This window comes from Perca flavescens, chromosome 2, assembly GCF_004354835.1.
Source record: "Perca flavescens isolate YP-PL-M2 chromosome 2, PFLA_1.0, whole genome shotgun sequence".
NCBI classification, from domain to species: Eukaryota; Metazoa; Chordata; class Actinopteri; order Perciformes; family Percidae; genus Perca; species Perca flavescens.
In genome coordinates, this window is record NC_041332.1 from 27,350,842 (window position 1) to 27,374,305 (window position 23,464).

At 40.1% G+C, this 23,464-nt stretch overlaps 1 protein-coding gene and 1 long non-coding RNA gene across 3 annotated transcripts; one reads left to right on the forward strand and one right to left on the reverse strand.

The window, feature by feature from the left end:
• On the reverse strand, positions 1 to 4,906 carry LOC114569480 (uncharacterized). Its single transcript, XR_003694402.1, has 3 exons — positions 4,738 to 4,906; positions 1,076 to 1,177; positions 1 to 420 (listed from the first exon to the last, which is right to left on the reverse strand). It is a non-coding gene; the product is annotated as an uncharacterized LOC114569480 (long non-coding RNA).
• On the forward strand, positions 4,860 to 23,328 carry LOC114569462 (mitochondrial calcium uniporter dominant negative subunit beta). Of its 2 annotated transcripts, none has more exons than XM_028599283.1 (9): positions 4,860 to 4,955; positions 5,048 to 5,435; positions 18,515 to 18,584; positions 19,211 to 19,378; positions 21,186 to 21,290; positions 21,419 to 21,576; positions 21,753 to 21,956; positions 22,657 to 22,773; positions 23,022 to 23,328. In XM_028599283.1, exons 2-9 carry the CDS (start codon positions 5,328 to 5,330, stop codon positions 23,097 to 23,099), a joined length of 1,008 nt encoding a protein of 335 aa, XP_028455084.1. In that variant the 5' UTR covers positions 4,860 to 4,955; positions 5,048 to 5,327; the 3' UTR covers positions 23,100 to 23,328. The 2 variants fall into 2 exon arrangements, with proteins under 2 accessions (XP_028455084.1, XP_028455093.1); XM_028599292.1 differs by having other exon boundaries at positions 4,865 to 5,131; positions 5,212 to 5,435.
• Positions 23,329 to 23,464: the final 136 nt, after the last annotated feature.

Here is a 23,464-nt window from a genome sequence, read left to right on the forward strand (position 1 = left end):
TCATGAGCAGCACTGTATTCAGAGCATCTGACTGTTTGATACCACAAGACGGCGCTAAATATCCACAAAGTGTAAGCCTTATAGAGTACTGTAATGCTGTTCTTTTAATCCTTTTTATTAATTTAAACAGAACCCAATAAGGTTATATGTAGATTTTTGCGATACAGAAGTTAATCCTGTTTTTAATTTGTATGAGTTCAGTACCTTAGCAGCTGTACAGTGTTTATTTATGTGATGGTATTCATTGTGCAATATGGTTTTGTATTGCTGAGGTCAGCCTTTGCTGAACTAGATAGACCCCCCAAAAGATAAAGTAAAACTACAAACTCACCCATCAAGCTGTTGAGCTGTGAGTCTGCTGTTTTGTCTGTCCATCCCAGCAACCATGTAGCTGAAGAGGTTCTGCAAGAACCATCTAACCTGCAATGTAGACCAGTGGAACAAATAAAACACTGTAAAAACCTCATCAAAAGGTATATGAAAGAACCTATTTAATTGTTTGTTTTTGATTCTTACTTAATACAACCCATTAAGGATTAAAACTTGAATTAAACCACATTAAGTAACAGTAAACCCAGATGTGGTGAAATATTTTTTTAGATTCATTCATTTGCATCAAGATGATATTCGATAATTAACTTGCAGACAAATCTCTACGCAAGCAAATTTTGTTATTAAAGTGCAGCTTCTCTCAATGGCCTTAAGTACACTAGCCAACTCATTTCAAAAAGAAACTTGGTACACATCCAATAAATTACTTCATTAGGAGGAGCTGAATAGGGTCTTAGTCAGCTTGTGGCCAATATGGATAAATGTAGCAGTGGGTGACGGATAATAGCTGACCATAAAAAAAGAAGAGTAACTGGGCAGAAGAGTTTCTCTGCAATTTCATTGAGTGTCTCTGTCAAGGGAAGCTTGCACATGATGACGGACACTCATTAATACATTGTTGTTTAGTCAACTTTATTGTGTACACCGATGAGGTAACATTGTCTTTCGACAGTTTCTCCATAAAAATGTTGAAAACATAATTTCATAAAGAAAAAGGTTAGATTCAAAAGGGGGAAAAACCTACTTGCCAAACGCATATTGATTGTATGCAGCCTTTCGGTCATCCATCTTCTCTCTGGGAATATTGATGACTTTTACTGATCTAGAGGATTCAGTGCACTGGTCTCTGTAGGATATGGCATAAAGAAAGGGAGACTGACAAATGAACAACTGATTTATGAATGAACCTTCCTCTCTTTTATATTAGTTTTTTAGTTGAGGTATTTTTTGTCTGGGTGATTCAGAGAGAGACGTAATGTCTCAATTTGCATCAGCTCATTTTGAGGATACATGCTCTTTTAGGGCCCTAATGGGGATTAACATAAACACAGGTCCACAAACAGTTACTTCCCATCGCAACATACACTACCGGTCAAAAGTTTTAGAACACCCCAACTTTTCCAGGTTTTTATTGAAATTCATGCAGTTCAATGTCTTATTGTACTCTGAAATGAAAGAATAGAACAAATGAACAATTTAAGTTAAAAAAGAAATCATGGAATCAATTTATAAACTAAAATGTATTCTAAATTTTTGACTCATCAAAGTAGCCCCCTTTGGCAGATATCATTTTGTCATTGTTAGCTTCTAGCAAAAATTCAGGCACTGCTAGGCACTGTTAGGCAAGGACACTAGTGGTTGTCTCAGCATAGCCATAGCAGTAGGGGGTTTAAACACAACATAAACGTGAACCACCGTCTTACATGAATATTTTTGCACGTAAACAAAAAAAATATATATATACAGTACAGGCCAAAAGTTTGGACACACCTTCTCATTCAATGTGTTTCTTTATTTTTATGACTATTTACATTGTAGATTCTCACTGAAGGCATCAAAACTATGAATGAACACATATGGAATTATGTACTTAACAAAAAAGTGTAAAATAACTGAAAACATGTCTTATATTTTAGATTATTCAAAGTAGCCCCCCTTTACTTTTTTTGATAACTCTGCAAACCCTTGGTGTTCTCTCAATGAGCTTCATGAGGTAGTCACCTTGAATGGTTTTCACTTCACAGGTGTGTCTTGTCAGGGTTAATTAGTGGAATTTGTTCCCTTATTAATAAAAAAGCAAAGGGTGGCTACTTTGAAGAATCTAAAACATAAGACATGTTTTCAGTTATTTCACACTTTTTTGTTAAGTACATAATTCCATATGTGTTCATTCATAGTTTTGATGCCTTCAGTGAAAATTTACAATGTAAATAGTCATGAAAATAAAAGAAAACGCATTTGAATGAGAAGGTGTGTCCAAACTTTTGGCCTGTTCTGTATAAAATATATATATATATATATATATATACATATATTTTTGAAAATCGATACAGTATTGCAAAATAAGTTTATTGTAGTGTAGTGTATTGTAAATCGATTTTTTTCTTAAACCCCTATGATATAGTGGTTAACATTCATATTGTTTTCCACAAAAGCTTAACACAAACAAACATTTGATAAGTGACCAAGGTACTGTACCTTACAAACAACTAATCGTATTATAGTATATTGCATGTATGATTAAAAACTACACAATAGCTCTCCTTAAGTACAGTAGATACAATGATGTGTACAAGGTGAGAAATCTTTTTTTCAAGAGTGTCCTGAAAGCGGTTGTTGTTGTCTGTTGAGTTTGGTTATACAGATTTTATTAATCAGGCTCAGCTTGCAACTGCACAGCTTATCTGTAAAATGCTTAAATATTAATAAGCAAACTGGAGCCTCCAGAATCAATGGTATTTTAAATGTTTCCAGACTGGCATTTTGTCCACCATATAATGGCTGGTCATTATGGGAAATGAGAGCCATTAACAAAAATTGCTGATGGCTACTATTGACCACACATCTCTGAGGGCTCATTGATTAGTTTGGAGGCAAATAACGAATAAGTCCATACCTATAAATCAAAGAAAGGTTTGGTTTGGGTAAAAACTCATCAGTAATCTGACTGATTAAATGAATAACGCATGTACAGACACTCTATGCCAAAAAACACAAACAAGTATATGCATTTTAATAAAAACTAATTGAGCGATATGTGATAATCAAAGTGAGAAGCTGCTTACTTTTTTTCTCCGTCTGTCACACGGACACAAATTACACACGCACAGATATATGGCCGTTGTAGATATTTCTCAGTCAAATACAGTATAGATGCATGTGTGTTCCCTGTGCTTTGGTATTTGACATCATAAAAAACTGGGAACTGAGAACACACATTTACCAAATGAACTCATCAGTCATTATGTTAATTAGGGTGTTAGGTAAGGGCAGTCTAGTTCTTTCCAAAGTCCATGGCCAAAGTCCAGGGATATGAAGGTGTCTTTGAGGAGAGGATAGTTTTTACGTAATTCTCTAATATTTGCAGTCATTGTCTAGTGTGATGGCACAAAGCTTCTCAATTCAAGGGGCCTGAGCTTATATCAAGAAGTTACTTGCCTGACGGGGTTTAGTCTGAAGCTGGGGAACTGCCAATGCAACAGAAAGTATTGGAAGTGAACTGAAATCAGCAATCGGACTTGCCCTATTTATTTTTGTATGATTAGATAACAGTGTTGGGCAATGGGCAGTAACACATTATTAAGTAAAAGTAGTGAGTTACAGTATGTGATTACTTTTTTTTAACAACAAGCAGTGTATGGGATTGTAGTTCATACTTATCCCACTAATGCTCTTTTACGGCAACATTGTATGGGGGGGGGGGGTAGCTTGTTTTGCTGTCTTACCAGTTGAATGATAGGGGTAGTTTTGTCCAGCATGTCCCTCTTCATACCAACTGGTCCGGGACATGTTAGCTTGGAGTAACCCCGTACGTGACTCAGCACTCCGTACATTACGAGAATCCATCACGTGCTTCTCAACAGAAACCTTATGGGTGAAATAATTATCCAGCAGCAGTGTGCATGTGTCCAAAGTATTTTCGATCGCACGGTTGTACGGTCTGCTCGGGATCAGTACATCCTTGCCCGGGTTGGTTGAAACCAACGAACAAACTGTGTCCAGCTTTTTTGAAAAAGAACTACAAACATGGCCACACTGTTTTCTTCAAGGAAGCAAATTTATATGCTCGGGCTGGAGGTGCAGTAATGAGTATTCCCCAATTACGTCTGCTACAGCATAATAACAACAGTATCATTAAAGCAATGTAATTATTATTCAATGAGTAATGTTTATTGCTTAAATTTTGTCAATTAATTTTCCCAACAACGCTTGTGAAGCACCAGTTATTATGGACATTAATTTCCAGTTTGGTTTTTGAGCAAATACTGAAGTGCAAACACGTCAAAAGGCAGGTTTACTTCTCAGCAAAAAAATTATAAAAATTCAAGTTAATGTAGACTATGTTAAATAATTCACAAAAGTGCAATTTACCATTCAACACATCTATGTGAAATCCAAGATGGCGGGTATAATTTCCTGAACTCCCATTGGAGTGCTGCTCAGACATTTATAATTTTTTCAGGTATTACACAGCAAACCTATTTGATCTAATTTGAGATGAAGAGAAACCAACGGTAGATTGGTGGGTGTCATTCCCAACAGGTCCGGGGCGTTTGAGTCGAGGAAGACACCCGAGGGTCCTCCAGCCTCGTTTTGATAACCAGCCTACCTGTTCAGTTCATGCGTATTAGCAGTTTATAGTTGGGGTGGTATGTATGGGGTGTACTGAATGCAAGGTCAACTCACGTTCCCTTGGGTTGGGAGTGGGCCAGTGGGTTCTGGTCTGGCTGTACGATGGACGTATTAAGAGAACGGGCTGCACGAGTTAACAAGATGGGAGGGGGGACAAAAAGGTCAGGCTTGTTTGTATTTTTTTTCCAACCAACCACAACCGTCCTGAGCGGCGCAAAACCCCGGATGCTGCGACTGTGCTTTTTCAGCTTTATCCCAGCAATGTACATCCGGTAAGCCTAAACCTGACTACGTAGGTTGGTTTGGGACGGCACCCTGGGTGTATGATATTGACACTTAACGTCCAGTTTCTCCCTGCTGGCAGATTCACGCAAAACAGCCCAACGGAAAAAAGGGGGAAAAGGAAGCGGATTCTGGCACGGACCATGCATGCTGTTTGGAGGAAATGGTATGCAGCGTAGGCGGGGCTGGCTGTTCCACCCTCTGTCCCGTAACGTTCGCTATCGTGTCATCTGTTTATTTTTACAGAGACAACAACAACCCGTTACCAACCGGAACATCGGGCTCTGGGGCTCATATTTTGGATGTATCTCTACCCGGTAGCTATGCCTCAAAAGCACAGCTAACACGGTTAACGGCTGACGATGGCTTCGGTGCGGATGTTCGGCAAAGTTACGGCGAGACTTTTGGGAAGTATTCAGCCTCTTCATTGTGGTCTCAAAACTACTCGTCCTGTTACAATTCTTCACCAGGTAAATTAATCCTTTAGGTAATTATTTAAATTCGTCGTAGGTTTGTTACACCACCGTGCAACTAATTAACTCAAAAAGTCCAAGGTTAAAGGTTGATTGCCTGTTTTTTCCTGCTTTCTGAACACAACACCGTTGACTTCGGTATACACTGTGGTCGATTTGGATAGCTAACGTTACTTCAGTCATTTCAGGGCACTGTTCAAAGAAGGATTTCTTTTTCAACTTCTTATTTTCTGTAGCTAACATCAGGCTTCTTGACCTGTCAAACATCAGATGTAAACTTGATCAAAAAGAGGTTGGTTGTTTTTCCTTGTGCTTGAATATGATCCATTCTTTCACCAACCTCATAATGTACTGTCACTATCTGCTCTCCTGTCTCATGCATTCTGTAATTTGCATTCAGGATTTACAGAAAAACAAATGAATTATTTAAATGCATTACCTAGCTCTTATAAACATGATTGATCAAGCCAATCAGCCTTGAAACGTGTTTATGACTGGTCATTACTGTACATAATGTCATCACGTAAGCAGTCATTCAATTACACCTCCAAGGAAGCTGTTCGTGGAGAAAAATACCATGATTAGGCTGCTAAATATACTACCCTTAACAATCCCAAGAGACACCACTAACAGCTCTTTGCTACAGCATAAAGGTCAATATCTTGTATCATATGCCAACATTGTGCACCATCAGGCTTGTCTGTATAGTTTCAACACTGATCATCATGCCACAGCCATAGTCAAAGATGCAAGGTAAATGTCTGTCTGTACAAATAATAGTTGTGAGCGTATTGCTGCATAAAGTGAAACCCCACATGGCACCAGAGCATCACTAAGAGGTTTTTGTGGTGTGGTTCTACTCACTCATGTTAATAATGAACTGTTAAATTGGCCAGTTTAATCTTTATTTTATTACCCATTTTTCCATACATATGAAGAAATTGCATAGGTCAGCTTAGTTTTTGAACAGGCTTATCCCAAGCGGACACCCAAATCTTGGCCAGTGCAGGAAGAACAGGGCATACTGTATTGCTAAACGCCGTGATAGTCTCCATACTGTGTGAATATTAGCATACAGTTTGAGGGAATGAGGATAACCATTATTTCCGTTGGATGGACAAGCTGCCATGAGTCATTCCTGCATGCAAGAATGACTAAGATGATTTCTATTTTTAGACTGAGTCATATATAAAATCGCAGAGCTGCAGTTTTCCTCTTTTCAAATGACATACTGTAAGCAAAGTGTTGATGCAGGCAGCTTCTCACAGAGCAGCAAACCCCATTTTGACCTCTAAGGGTAAAGACACACTGAACGCAGCCATTTTTTTCAAAAACAGAACTCCTCTTACTCCTCTGTGTCCTCGGGATGTTCCACATAAGTCACATTTTTCACCCAAGTATGGTTATGGTCACTACTTCTGTGTTGTGCTATTCCCCTATTTAAACCTCTAAAGATACAGCAGAAGCAACGTATTTAGCCTTGCAACATGCAACAGGGGTCTTTGTAATTACAGGCTCAGTGTCTTTAACCCCTAAGCCCCCTCCCCATAACTACAGACTGGGTGAGTGTTTGATATCAAAAGACAGGTGGAATATCAAATAGGCTGATTCAGCCTGGCCCATGTTGATCAAAAAGACTGTTGTGAGATTTAGATATTGGACAAAATGTAAAACTCTCAGGTCAGGAGTGTGTTTTTTTTTTTTAAAGGAGTGGCTGCACCACAGCTCGTTTTGAAAAGGCTGGTACAACACCTGTGATAAGAGAGCCATTAACAAGACAGACTATATATAAATACAGCTGGCCAGTTTCAGGAATCCAGAGAGAAAGTTGCCGGTTTATATGACATAATAGGAAGCAGTATTAGCCAGTAAAATAACGGAGAAATAACAGATGTTGTGGATTAGCAACTGAAAGTGGAATTCTTCGAATTCTGACTCGCTAATTTAGTGTTTCTATACCCCTGCTCAACAGCAATTATAAAATATAATAGTCAGTGGCAGTAGAGATGAGTTGAGTATCGAGCGTGTGTTGTCGGCTGCTCACACAGCTGCTCTTGAAAAAAGTAAAATGAGACCTCATTGAGAATCTGCAAGAGATTAAACCTCTAGCAACATCTGTTGTCATTGTTTGTACTGCCCTCAGCAAAAGATTGCCATTTGGAAAATATTATCTAGGCAAAACACTTTTGCATTTATGAGAGAAGCTCCAGGGAAATTGTCTTTTATGCCAGTGAGTGATGGTGCTGTTAGATCATTTTCTTTTGTTTTCTACACTCACCATTGTAGCTATGCTACAGGTATAATATGATGGAGATTGAAATACTACTAAGCAGGGCAGGAGTGCTGAGAGAAATTTAACCGACAATAAGTGATACTGACTTTTTCTGCAGCAACTAGTCATTGTTCACTGCCTGTATTTAAAATAACACTTGTTTGCATTTTTTTCTAAGTCAGATGAGAGGATCAATATCAGTTTCATCGCTGTGCATCCAGTTTTGAAAGGGTTCAGGAGGCTAAACAGGATGAAGAAGGGGAAACTACAAGTATAGCATATAAAATGTCTGTTCCTTTTTAAGCATGGAGTGACAACACTGCACATTGTGAAAACAAAACATGCACAAGCAGGGTTTCAAAAGCATACAGAAAGAAATCAGGAATGGTTTGACACATATTTTGCCTTTAACAAATATTGCGCCCTCCCTGCAATTTGGATATTGCACTAGTCCAAATTGCTATTTCAATACAATTGCGATTAATTGTGCAGCCCTACTTGCATTTCACTCTGTTGATATCAAGGTCCTGGTGTTGGGACCAGTGCTGCTCAGCATGGAAAATTCCTCAAAAGAGCTATGATGAGAGAAGTAAAGATGAAAACGGCGGGAAAAAAACATGCCATCTGTATATGGGGAAAAATGTATGCGCATGCAGAGCCTTTTTAAAATTGGAATGCTATAAGATAACACATCTGTACGTGGTCTGGCTCGCAGTCTAATCAGATCTGAGCCGGATGTAAAGTTTAAACACATTCTTTAATAAAAAGATCTGCCTAACAGTTGAAAGGTCCTCTAATTCTGCTTCTTCCTCCTCTGTCATGCAGTACTGGCAAAAAGCTACAGACAAGCCACTCTCCTCTGCAAATAAAAAAATAAGTGGGCTCAATACAGAGCATTGCTTTCCTTTACCTTTTACCTGGCTGAAACACTACACAGTCTTTGCACATTTAGATCTGCAAATTGCGTATTGAGAAAACAAGAACACATATTCGTACCAGATGTAAATGCAATGGCAAATATGCCTCTGTTCTTTTTGGAGTAACTCTCATCAAATTTCATAATACTAGATGTGAATGAGGTCTTAGTTTTCAGACTTTCTCAAAACTTCAAAGTGACAGTAAGAAGTTGTTATGCAGCACAAGGATTACATTATAAAAGTTGAATGTGCATCACCAGTCACCTTGAGATATTTGAATATATTTTGTCTGGCACAGGCTTTAAAGTTTAGACTTTCCGTCTGCTTGAGCCAAGTCATTATTGATTCCTTGTAGAAATGTGCATACACAATACAATTCAGTGTATCATCCTGGGCAGATACATAGACACATACATGTATACAATATGTCACTGTCATGTTGTGGTCTGTCTTGTTAACAACACATGCTGGACATATGTGAGATCCATAGGATCGAATCCTTCAAATCAAACCTCATCAGGGCGCCTGGGTAGCTCACCTGGTAGAGCGCGCACCCATATATAGAGGTTCACTCCTCAACGCAGTGGCCGCAGGTTCGAATCCGACCTGCGGCCCTTTGCTGCGTGTTGTTCCCCCTCTCTCTCCCCTATCATGTCTTCAGCTGTCTTGTAAAAATAAAGGCCTAAAATGCCCAAAAAATAATCAAATAAATAAATTAATCCTCATCAATTACAACCATATGGTCAAACATCATATTTATTTATGATGATCCACTGAAACAGGTCTTAATAAAAACAATCTCCTATTAAACCTGTTAAGGTTTATTGCACTGCCTTTGCAGACTTTTAAATGAGACCTTGCTTACTGAATTCAAGGATGTTTTTAATCCAACAAACTAGTTATCCACTGAATGCACTTCTTGTCCTTGAGTGACCCTGTGGCAATACATTTTGTCGCCCTCTTTTCAGTATTCTAGCTAAGCTGCAGGGTAAAGAACTGTCTGTGGATTAAAGCTTGGAGTGTTAACGCTGAGGAATACTTGTAAGAGCAAAAGTCCTAATCTCATAAGTATGATCTCGATAACTAAAAATCTTGCCTCTACTTTTCATCCTGCACCACCCATTTGGATTGCAGTGAAGACACAGATGAGAAGGTCTTTCAAACAGACAATTACCCTCTTCTCATGGCAGAATAACTATTTGGAAAACTGTTACCTGCTTGATTAAATGCCTTCTTCACATTCCCAGCATGCGTTGAATAAATTAAATCTGACATTTGATTTGTAGTAATACCGTGTATCCATGGTTTTCATGTTTTTGCCCTTTGGCTTCTTATCTCTTACTGATTTTCATTTTTGATTTCATTTTGACATATTTTGAGAGTATGTTTTACAGTAAAAAAAAACAACCAAACATCTTATTTGTCGTATTTGCATGAAAAGCACTGTACAAAATTTGTCTTTCCACTACCTTCATGCCGTCGTACCGCAGTCATCCTCATGCTCTTTGTCCTCCTAACCTGACTGCATCATTAACTGGCTAGCAGAAGACGAATGCTTCAATGCAAATCATTTTCATGGTACAGTGCTGGCTGTTCTTATGATGGCAACAGGGTGTAGTTCATTTTCTCTCCTTGGCAGCCTTTGTTTTTTTTACTCCAGTCTTTTAGGTCGTTTATCACCCTCACACATTTTCCTTTCCTTCTGCTTCATGACATTCCTGCAAGATATTGCAAGTCATATTATTATTGTGTGTGTGTGTGTGTGTGTGTGTGTGTGTGTGTGTGTGTGTGTGTGTGTGTGTGTGTGTGTGTGTGTGTGTGTGTGTGTGTGTGTGTGTGTGTGTGTGTGTGTGTGTGTGTGTGTGAGTCCAGTATAACGGGGGTCCATATTTGTGGGGACCAAAATGCTGGACCCCACAAGTTTAAAGGGCTGTTTGAGGGTTAAGACTTGGTTTTAGGATTAGGGATATAATTAGGTTATGGTAAGGGTTAAGGTTAGGCATTTAGTTGTGATGGTTAAGATTAGGGTAAAGGGCTAGGGAATGCATTATGTCAGTGACAGGTCCCCACAAAGATAGTGCCACAAATGTGTATGTGTGTGCGTGGTGAAAAACTCTTGATGAGAGTGGGAGGAGATCTCTTTAGAAAGTCCTGATGCAACAGGCCATAGCTCAGTTGTGACAGGATTCATAATGGAGCGACCCGCTGGGCGACTGCTGGGAAAATGAGGCTGCTTGTCACTGTTCTAACCCTGATCGTTGCTCGAGCGTGTAGCCCCAGCCCGCTTCACTGCAGAGGAGGGAGATGGCAGTTCGTCGCCATATTGCTCAGTCTTCTCCCATTCCTCTCCCCCTGTTGGCATGGCATAAATAAGAAATGTATAGCTCAAGGGGTAAATATACCTTCTGATTGTTTTGAGAAAGAACAGTCAGAGGATAAAATTTGCAGATAAGGAGCAGGTGAGCAGCATTGTTCCCTGCAGCTTTAAAATGACTCTGGACAATGGATAAACAGCGACCGCCCTGCATTCTGAATAATGATTGTCCGTGTAATGGGGAAGAGTGTTCAGTTTCGATAAGCAAACAAATGTTCAATTGAGAAGCCAGTGGTGACGTTAGTCGTCATGTGGATTAGCAGTCCTCTGCCCTCCCTTCTGCAGGCTGTGTTTGGGTCTTGTGACATGGCATGGGCGTGATCGCCTGTTACTCGGGTGTTTGCTGTGTATGTCCTTGTTCAGGCAGTACAGACTTTAACCTGCAGTCAATGGGTGTCCGCCTCTTTGCCTGGGAGTAGCCTCAATGAAACCATAGATTATATTAGAGCTGCAAAAATGAATTGATTAATTGTCAACTATTAAATTAATCGGCAACTATTTTGATAATCCATTAATCAGTTTGAGTCATTTGTTATAAAAAAAATTCAAAATTCTCTGATTCCAGCTTCTTAAATGTGAATATTTTGTAGTTCCTTCACTCTATAATAGGAAGACAATGAAAATAAGCATTAGTTGCAGCTAGGGCTGGTCCGAATACCATTTTTTGAGCTTCGAAGCTTCGGTAGTAATGAGCATCGAATATTCGAAGCTTCGGAACATATTATTATCTCTAATAAATGCAGGAATCTCTATGTGTCTGTTTGTTTGCATTTTGATTATTTTGAGAACCTTTCATCCAAACAACTTCACAAGGGAGTGCAGCAGTGTCGTATTTGGTGCAATATAGATAGACAGGCCAGACGCGTTCAGAATTAATAAACTTTTAACCTCTCAAGGATCACCGTCCCGTCAACGAGACACTTTGTGACTGTGGCGTCGCTGTAACCTCGATAAAACTTCCACTCATGAGCGTTTTTATAACTTTAAAGCATTAAATCTTTAAAATATACAGCTATGTACACAACTGTTACAAAGTAACAGAAAATCAAACAATTCAGCCATAATCTGCGCAGCCAAGAGTGCATGCATACCTGTTTTCATTGTCCTTTCAGCAACAAAGTGGTATTTTGACCAAAACTTGATTTTCATAAATCCCCAAGAGTCCAAGGAAATGTAATATCCAAGCTCTATATTCCAAAACGATCTATTTGCCTCACAATGTTGAAGTTTCTGGCCGAATCACAACGGAAAAACGCGAAACAGTTTTCCATTTCCGCACTTGTTATCGCCGCTAGCTTCTCTGCCCAGCTTGCTAAATGCTTGAAGTGGGCGTCATTGTGTACCGACAGTTTCTTCTTCTTCTTTCTAGTTTATTGGCTTTCTTAAATGTGCATTACCGCCAGTTGGACTGGAGTGTGAGCGCGATAAATGCAGAAAATAAATAAACCAAAATGAAAAAGCGAATATTCGAATGTCAAATTTTAAAATTGAAAATGTGCGAATATTCGAATATTCGGGTCCAGCCCTAGTTGCAGCCATAGACTGTTAATAATATGGATCTTTTTTATATATATATATATATATATATAAGAATACCCAAAGATTCTCTGTATTGTTTGCTAGTGAGTTCGAGGCATTTACAGCAGCAGTCAGATGTTGCAAGGAAAAAAAATTAAACCTAAAATGTAATAAGGCCAGGGGGGTTGTCTGCTGCTGTTCTGGCCTCTCTTTACCGGCTCCCAGTGCAAGCTAGAGATGATTTTAAGGTTCTTCTTTTAACATATAAGGCCCTGCATGGACTCACACCACCTTATTTATCTGAGCTTATTACACCATGTACACCTGCAAGCTCTATCCGCTCCCGTGATGCTGGTCTCCTGGTCATTCCCCTTGTAAACAAAAAAAATCAGTTGGTTATAGAGCATTCTCCTACCGTGCCCCTCATCTGTGGAATGGGCTCCTACTACATGTTAAAGAAGCAGTTGACATATTTAAATCTAGATTGAAAACCCACTTCTAGTCATTATACTATAGCCAACCGTAACACACCATGCTTTCTGCGTCCTTCACAAACACACCTTTTCACTAGAGATGCACCGATTGACCGGCCAGTGACCGGAATTGGACGATTTTCACGTGACCGGCCATGACCGGCGACCTGCTGGTCAGTCTGACATATGCCGATTTTATGCCGGTCAAATTCACTCGGGCGCCACATGATTAACATCGCGCAACATGAGCGCACCGACGCTCAATCAGCTTTTTATGAAATGTCATAAAGTCGTAATTACGGCTCTGCAGAGTAGTCTGCTCTACTGATCTCAGGCGAACAGTCAGCCGCTCTCTCTCTCCCCTCTGAGGCTGAACAACTGGAACATGAAAACCGCACTCATGTGGGTCCCCTGAAATTTGACAGTTACAGTTTATTGGAAAATAGTGTTGGGCACACTGAATTTACTGTTTATCAGACCCCAGATGAGACAAGAAGCTAACTTTAGCGAACGCTGCGGTCCCTCTGCCGCCCCCGCTGCAAAAAAAAAAAAAAAAAGAGCAAGACGCTGTATTCCTCCGACACACACTGTATTACTGTTTAAAACGCTTTCCAGGTTAGTGGGGATGCATACCGCTCCAAACCAACATTAAAAACGTAGTAACCTAATCTTCCCTCAACGTTTAGTTTTGTTGCTAAACTGGTTGTAAAATGAGCGGTGACATTAAATCATCTGTGTGACGTTTATGTTTTCAGGTAACGTTACTGTTGACGTTCAAACAGGCCTGCGTGTGTGTTTTGAGAAATATCTTTATACTGCAAGTAGAGGTGGGCGATATATCGTTTAGACGATAATATCCAAATTGTTGTCTGGACGATATGCAAAATTGGGATATCGAATATTTCATAATTTGTACAATCAGACCCCCCAAACATGAAAAGAGCTGAAGGAAGTTAAAGAGAAAACAAATAGCGCACACTATAACCTTCTAAACAATTATATGTAGCGATTTTAATACTGTAGGGGTTTGTTTGACTGTATTTTTTGTACAAAATCACGATCGTCCCGCACAAGAGTAAGCTGCTACTAGTTCTTACCTGTGCGTTATGACGTTCACTCATGTCAACAAAGATGGCGGTGCGCGATTGTGCAGTGGCTCTCCTGTTGGTGTATATTTATACAAGTACGTACAGCCACACTGAACTAATCAATACAGGACTATGATACAACACAGCCGTTACGAGAGCCTTCCAGGCGACTCATAACATCCCGGAGGAAATAGCCTGACCGAGCCCTCCAGGTTGTTGTCGGCGCTAGCACGCCGAGCTAGCTATCTACCGGCAGAATGAGAACATAACTCCGGCACGACCAGAGGCGGAGGACTGCTGTTTTGTGCACAATGAATGGAGTACCAACTGCAGGATCGTTGCCCAGTACGGCTCACCTGACCTGGAGCCGTGTCGGTAATATACTGTACATTTTATTTACTACGAAAACAGCACACTGCCATCTACATAGCCCCCGATGCTAACGTTAGCAAAAGTTTGGTTCACTGCTAACCATAGTGAACAAACTGCAGCGCGATCACCTGGATACGGGATACAGGGGACTTTTACAAGGCGTCCTTGAAGTCTGTTCCCCTCCAGCTTTCTCCTAGCATGTAGATTGTGTTACTAGAGGGAAGAACACACTAGACCATGTATACTCTAACATCAAAAAAAAGCACACAGAACTGCACCTCTCCCTCACCTGGGCCAGGCCACATCCAGACCACATCCAACTCCTGATCCCAGCATAAATCCCGGTCAGAAGGACTATACAGCCAAGTAGGACTATCAGAACCTAGTCTGACCCGGCCCTGTCCCAGCTCCAGGACTGCTTCCAATAAGGACAGGGTTGTGTACAATATGTTACAGAACAGAGCCCTTTGTTTATTGTTATGATTTCATCTTGTTATGATTTCATCTTGTACATTTTCCCAAGAGAACCACTGAAATAGACTCCGAACAGGGCTTCTTTTAACTTCTAGAAGGATTTCAAAAATATCGTCTGAATATCGATATCGAGATATTGAAAAAAAATATTGAGATATTCATTTTGGTCAATATCTCCCACCCCTAACTGCAAGACTATATTTAGGCTATTTCATTTGTATTTGTTATATATATATATATATCTCAGTGTTATATTGGATGTGAGAAGAAGGAAATGGTTCTAACATTGCACTTTAGATGTGTGTTAATGTCTCACACCAGGAGTCATTTATATAGGCCTAGTTCTGTTTTATAGTGATTGATTATCTATTCAAAAAATGTTCTATTAAAGAAAAGATAGAAAATAAATATTTGTGTGTGCTGGAAAGTGGTTAGAAAATATGAAATCGGAATCGGCTAAAATCTGTATCGGCAGTTCAAACTCAATGAGAAATCGGAATTGGCCTAGAAAGTTGAAATCGGTGCATCTCTACTTTTCACTTATTGTCTTATGTTGCTGGTTTTGTATTGTTTATTATTACTGCTTTAATGCTGTTCAGTTGTTCTGTTGCTGTCTGTTATTTGTGTTCCTTTAATTGTAAAGTGCACTGAGACCATGTCTAATGGTGATTTTACACCTTAAATAAAACTTGATTTGAATTTAGATTTTCAATGTTGAATGTCATGTAACATTCCCCCTTTATATGTATATTGACTGAGTTTGCTATAAATATATAGCATATTACTAAATTGTTCTTTATTGTAGTGCTGTGTTAGGTCATTTGTAACTTTCACATGTAGGCGAGAGAAGTTAAAAGGGGTCAGTATTTGTAATGCAGTGTGCCATACAGTAATAACACAGGGCCAGCAGCATGGCTTTGGAAATGGACTATTATTCATCACACAGCTCTCGTGCTGCATTATCTGCCACAGTGACCACGTTGTGTTGATTTCGAATGGGATTGGTATGTCTGCACGTAGCATTTAAACTTGAATTGATTCTGGTGGTCAATTATCTCTCTCACACACACACACACACACACACACACACACACACACACACACACACACACACACACACACACACACACACACACACACACTCCGTAAAGAGACAAATAGTCCAGCTTCGCTTAGCTCCAGATCTTCTGTTTTCACATTAGCAATGAGCACAAATGCCGCTCAACTCACTCCCCTGTTAAACTACTTTGACGTGAAGTGTTTGCTTACAAGTGACAGGCATTGTATTCTTATATACACTGTATGTGTTAGCAGTCAGTGCCTGCACCACTCAGTTTAATGAAGCACTATGGCAGGGGCGGTAGGGGCGGTTTATAAGACGCTGTTCGAGACTGTTTAACATAATGTGTTTGCTCTCTATGGTTAACTATGAGGAGTCGCATAATAACTAGACCCTTTCAGCTTTCAGGGACAGCGTGGTTATGCACAGCTGTACTACGGATGGGCGATACGACGACAGTGAGATATTACAAATTTGTCAACTGTAAGAGATTTATTGATCCCATTTCTACTGTGGCAGTTATCCCTTTATTTCCTCTGGTTTTATTAAGGCCACTGATTTCCAACATTTTGGGCTTAAAACAAAGCAGTGCCTACTTGCAACTACTCGTTACAAATTATGGTCCCGTTGTGGACAGTGGGTGAGCAGTTCAACCAAAGAGTTTTCCCTCTCACATTGTTAAATTTGAAAAAATTATAGAGGCCTTAAGTAGTATTTCATAAGAGAGGCAAAGTTAAGGAAACCCCAGGTTGGGAACCACTGTAAACGGCCACTGTCGCCTATGTTGCAAGTCAATAAGTGGGAATGCTTTATGGCAGTATGGATTTTAGTTTTAGGTAGTTTTTGCAGGTATGTGATGAAGTTCCTAGCCTGTCAGGTATTTCATTTGCAAATTAGCCTGAAACTGTCCATAAACTATTTCTCAATTGATTTTCCAGAAAATGAATTATATAAAAATATGACTATAACTATGCAGACCCAGTGATAAAGGAATTCTATCCATATAAACCACTGTATACTGCACTGTACTTTTGGATTCCACCATGCTTATCCATTTGGTTGACATATTTTACTGGTATTAAAGAATATACACGTATATTCCCTAAAAATACTTTTTCCTATTGTCGATGGGGAGCAGGTGTGCTGATGTGTAGGTAGTAAAGTTCCGTGACAGCTTTCAGCTGTACAATAACATCTGGAGCTCTCACACAAGCCGAACTTGAATTGTGTCTCATTGGGATCACTTTGTTTGGCTCTTTTTTGGGACAGCGAGTATTTATCATGTTGTCCTTCACAGTGTGGTGCACTACTTCATTAGCAAGCTAACAAACACTTGTGGTATTCAATCTCCAGATAACAAAAACCTTTTCCGGCTGCTTTTATAATGTTTCTTTCTGCTTGTCCAATATGTCCAGTCCAGTTTCCACATACAAAAGCCTCTGGTAATGAAGAAAGTTACTCATTGCTGATTGTGAATGTTATTGTTCCTGTTAAAGCCCCTTTTCCTAACCAGTGGAGTGTGAGGGACCTCTGCACATCTGGCCTCTACTCCATCACAAGGCCTGTCTGCTTTCTCAGCCCATGAAAATGGACGGCTCCCTTGTTCCTGTTTAATGTGATATTGATCGAATGAACTCCCAGCTGGAGGACAAAGCGGTGGGAGAGAGTGGCTGCCACATCCCTACATGTCAGTTGGACCCCTCTGACTCTCAGCTCAATAGGAAATGCTGTGATGAATGCTGTTTTTGAGGTTCAAACTACCCAAGTGTCAGCACCAGGAAGCTAGTGTTCAGAGCTTCTTAGTAGGAAACTGAGGACATAACCTAACAACTTTTCTGTATCTGAACATAATATTTGTTATTAATGCTGCTATTAAGATTGCATTTAGTACATTTGTGTTGGTTTAGTTTGATATTATGGAGATATTAAGTTGACTCTCGAGTAAACGTCTTTATGTTTGTGGCTTCATGCTAAAATAGTTGCTTTGTAGCACATCCCAGTGGCTTTAAATATTAAGTAGAAATATGTGTTTGAATGCAAACTAATAAAGACTACACTCCAAAAATATCAAGTACAGTACAGAGAAGTACTCCTGCTGACTGGAATAATGAGCGGTACCCTGTGGGTGCCCAATTTATTTTTAGGAGTGTGGCAGAGTTCTTGATGGTACTTTTTATTGAGAGACACACATTTCATTAAGCAAAAAAGGCTGCAAAAAAAAAAGGGGTTGGTTTAATCTGCTTAATTTTTTTTTTTTTTTCAAAAGCCCCCCATTGTTGTTATTGAAGACATTTATATTAATGTAAAAGCACTCTCGGAGCAAAGCTAAAACTGAATCAATGTGGTTTGCTGACAGGCTGTTTTTGAATGGATTTGTTTCCAGATCCTTCTTTACAGGATGCTTTGGATCCTTTTACTCTTTAATGTCAGTTCACCAAGGGAGGGATGTACTTTTGAGTATAGAGAACAAACTGAATAAGCTGGTAATGGTCTGGTTTTAACACTTATTTCCTTCTTTTCTTTTTCAGATTCAACAGAGGTTGCCTCTACTTGGAAATTGTCAAGCTCTTTTCTACAGTGCCCTCGCACCCTCCAGTGGTAATACACAGTTACTACCTCCACATGATAATTAATTGCTGTATTTCACACGGCTGCCCCCTGTTTGTGACTTTACAATCCCTCTTGCTGGGGGGAAAAATGATTAAAGGTGCAATATGTAATTGTGTGTAATACTGGCAGCTAGCGGTTAAAATAGTTACTGCACTACCAATTCAAAATACTGGAGAGTCGTCTCCCCCGCCCCCTCCTGCCCAGACTCGAAGTTCACGGGGGTTGCCAGGCTGAGACCGCAGCATTCACAACAACGTTGCTAGACGCTTTTCTAACATAGCCAGACGTTACTCCACAGCACAGTTTTTACAGGTATATCTGGCAACCCGGCCTGCCTGTCAAACTGGGCCGTTGATAACAACACACAGATCAAAACATAAACATAAATTCCGTCACGGAATGTAAATTTCAAAAAGAAAAAATACTGACATTAACATTGTTGTCAGAAAAGATAGTATTTCAGTTTAACATGTTTCCTTAATATCTGATGAGGCACTGGTGTCATTTTTGGATTTATTACAGTACAAATATTACATATTGGACCTTTAAATGTGTCAGCTTGGCATGATGATGACATATACCATGAAAATGATTTCCTCCTCATTTTGTTGCAGACGTGTCTTTGAGGTACAAATATGGCCGCTTGGTTCTGGAGGTCCCGTTGCCCTCCAGGAAGGAGAAGTGTGTGTTCTTCCTCAGACCCATGCTGATGAACGTAGGAGACCTGATTGTAGATCTGCAGAGAGAGGACCCTGGAGCCACTACTTCCATTTTCTCTAAGGGTAGGACTCGACATCATGTGTTAGATTTGAACAAACCAAACCGATCACATTGTTGTGGTTTCAGTGAGTCAGGTTTAAACATTTTGGTAGCAACCTGGTTTGGCAGGCTCTTTTGTTTCGAGTGAAAGCTGAAGAGCAGCACAGAGTACTTTGGCACGATGCCTATCTTTTCACAAACCATTAACTCATTTTCACCACTGTTGCTAGATTGCTGTAACATCCACCCTAAAGGTTTTAAAAGGTAAATCAGCATTGAAATAATCAAGAGAGCAGCAATTCCTTGTTGCTACTTTAAACCTCTAAGGGCGATAATCGGCCGTTGGACGGTCTGGCGAGGTCGGTGACTCGAGTCTGTTCAGTGTGTTCCGTGCCGTCGTCCATCTGAGGGGCTGTCGGCCTTCATTTTGGCCGACCTGACATGTTCAGTCGGAGACAGGGCAGACGGGACTCACCCGGAAATGGCGAGCGGATGAGCCTCTCAAAATCTGCCGAAAATCTTTTAAACTTACCTTTGTCGATCTGAAATGAAGACGGATTCAGCAGCTGTATGGCCTATTTCTCGCTTAAAATGTTTTCAGAAACACGTTTCAGTTAACTATTTTAGTACAATATGAGATCGTAATCTGAACAAGCCGCCATGACAGTCTGTCTTTGAATTTCCGGAGAAAACTAATTCACGTGACGCGTTCGTCCAATCAGCTGCCGGTTTTCATTTCTTGGGCAACAATACAGACAAAGAGTATAGAAGTACCTTTTGATACAGAGTAGTGCCGTCTGCTGCTATGGAGACGTATTACGTAAGCTCAAGTTGTGTGTCGCCTCAGTGTGTTTTGAGGCAGTTTTTGGGATCTCGGGGACCCGACTGATGAAAAAATCTGGGGGTGTGGAGTAGAAAGAAGTGATTCTTACCAGACCTTTGTAGCTCGCACCTCATTTCCAGACTGAGCTCATAAAGTGGCGTATGTATGACACGCCAATTTGTATGCCATTTTGGCGTGTTATCAAGACACGTAATAGCTTTTTAGCGTGTTTATCAACCTCGTTTGGCCACCATTGATCTACATTACATTATCGCCAATTATCGCCGTAGCGAGTAGTATAAAAGGACGCAAGTCTGCGGATGATTTTTCATGTTTTTTATTGTTAGTAAAGCCTTTCCCAATGTTCTTTTCCTAAACCCAACCTCTTTTTTTATAATCGATGCCGATACACGTAAAAACGCAAATTTCGGCCTGATATATCGGCCGGTCGATAAAATCGGTCTATCACTACACTGCAATAGGTGATGAATAGGGCGACTGTAAATGGCAGTTACAATGTAACAACTTATTTTAGCTGTCCTTGTTGGTCCGTAATACAGCGCTCCTGCAGTGTGTTTTAAGGACAGGGTGTGACTCAATCTCCTGACTGGAAAAACATGTTTTTTTGGTAGTAATCGCTCTGTCCATTTACACATGCATTGTTGCTGAGGCAGGTTGGACAGGTTTCATTTCAGGAAACCGGACACATTGGAATTTAAAGTGGACAGATCTTTAATGATACAATATTGGAGTCTTCCTTACTTTCCCCGTGTGTCTCATTTCTTTAGAAGACCTGTAGTTTTGCAGTGATGAGTAACTTTGTTTAGGCAGTAAGTTATTGACTCTCATTTCAGACGATTGTAGATCATGATTTTTGAGGGTGATCTGTTTAGCATTTCATTATTTATATATATATATATATATATATATATATATATATATATATATATATATTTTATATGATTGCAATAAAAGTACTGAGTTAGATATTTGTCCTCTTCTGACAGATGGAGAGCGTGTAGCCAACTCCACGCTGATAGACACCCTGCTGGACAAGGACTTCCAGCTCGTCATCAATGATGCAGTTTATAATGTCTGCTCTCCTGAAAAGGGTACAACACATTTTTCTCCGGTCATACAGTAAATGTTCCTCATGTTGTCTGCCTGGCAATTACAACTTAGGCCTGCTGATAAATATCAGTGGCACGACTCATCCACCTTGTTGTGCCCTCTGTTGCAGTGAGCGGCGGCAAGCATGCCATGGAGCTGGAGGACGTAAAGCATGTCGTGCATCTGCTGCACACAGCGCTCCACCTGCCCGAACACCACCTGCTGAAAGAGAGGCAGCTGCTGGAGAGACTGGACAACCTCAAACAGGAGCTGTCACCCCTGGAGAAGGTAGTAGATGCGTCTCAACATCTGTATGCCATTAAACCTCGCTTTATCCCTCATTACATCCCCTTGACCGACTTTAGTCTCAGTACTGTTTTGAAAGAAACCGGTGACATTTCCGTCCTGTTAGCTTTATTGGCTGGTAACCTATCCCTTCATGTATTATTGCCTGACCCTGACAGATGAAGGCACAGCTGTCGCATTCAGCAGATTTCCACAGCTCCAGGGTTGTCTGGACTGGCATGGCCCTGTTATCCGTGCAGGGTGGCGCTCTGGCCTGGCTCACATGGTGGGTATATTCATGGGACGTCATGGAGCCCGTCACGTACTTCATCACCTACGCCACCAGCATTGGAGCCTTCGCCTATTATGTCCTTACCAAACAGGCAAGTCTCAGGGTCAAAAGACACACAAAACAAACTAAGTTTTGTTCTTTTTTAATTGATTTAATATAAAGAGAATTTTTGGGTAATTCACTTTTTTGCAGAGAGTTAGATGAGAGGATAGATAAATATGAAACTACAGACAGCAGCAGATAGCTTAGCTTAGCATAAAGACACAATAAAGAAACAACTGGCCTGGCTCTGTCTGAAGGGAACAAAAAAAACCTACCAGCACAAGACAGTGTGGGGTTTGATGTGGGGTTAACTGCAGGACTATTTATTGGCTGCCCGCAAGGAATTCTGGTCTCTGCTGCTTGCCTGGCAACCTCACGGTGACCACAAGACTTCAGGAAGTATTTGCACCACGCCCAAAGTTCAGCACACAACAGCACACTAGTAAACCCCAATTTGCGGTTTTTGCACTTCAGTTATTGTATGAATTAAACCTAGAGTAAAACTATGTGTTAATTTGTGAGCTGTAATGGTGCTGGTAGGTGGATGGTGTTATCTTTGGACAGAGCCAGGCTAACTGTTTCCAGTCTTTACGTTAACCTCACTTCATATTTAACAGACAGGTATGACAGTGATATCAATCTTTTCATCTAGTTATTTAAAATTCTGTTTGTACAAAATCATGCAAATGTGTGCAGATACACTTTTACTACCCACATTAAGAGCAATCCTATATCATTTTTTCCCTCAGGACTATATATACCCAGACATGAGAGACAGACAGTTCCTGCATTACTTTTATAAAGGGGCCAGCAGGAAGAGGTTCAACGTGGAAAAATACAATGAACTTAAGGATGAACTGGCTGAGGTTGGTTGATTGGTTTACTTTTTACAACCCCAAGCATCCATGCACTTTAGAGTCATATCTACCTCACTAACACATACAAATGTAGGAAGTACATTCAAACTGTACATGTGCTACACTTGAACTATTTCAGCATTCATTGTTTTAAGACCCTATACCAATTATAATCCATTGCTATGTGTAAATCCTACTGAATTAATTGTTAGTACTAATGATAATGGTGGTCTGTGTGACTGTTTTCTGTGTGTCAGGTGGAGGAGGACCTGAGACGTCTGAGATATTCGACTGAATTTCAGCTTCCACTTGAACATATCCAGCCAAAGCCGTGAACGAAGCCAAGCCATGAATAATGGTCTCTCACGCTTAAACACTCCAGAGCAAAAACAAATGTCCTGCTTTATTTTGAGAATGGTGCCTTTTTTTTTTTTTTACGGGAATCCATATCATTCTGCGTTTTGTTTAAATACTTGATAATTCTGATGCCAATTATGTCTTTGAGAAAAAACACTGAGGACTATTGAAATAAAAAAGTATTTCCCAAACATTGGGAGAATCTCCTGTCTGCCTGATGTCTTGATTAATTAGTAATGAATTCATTATTGTGGAAAGGTATTGAGATTGTACTCACTGCTAAAACTTAGCGGAGGATAGAGATTCCAGGGCACAGGTGAAATAAAAACATCGCATGAATACA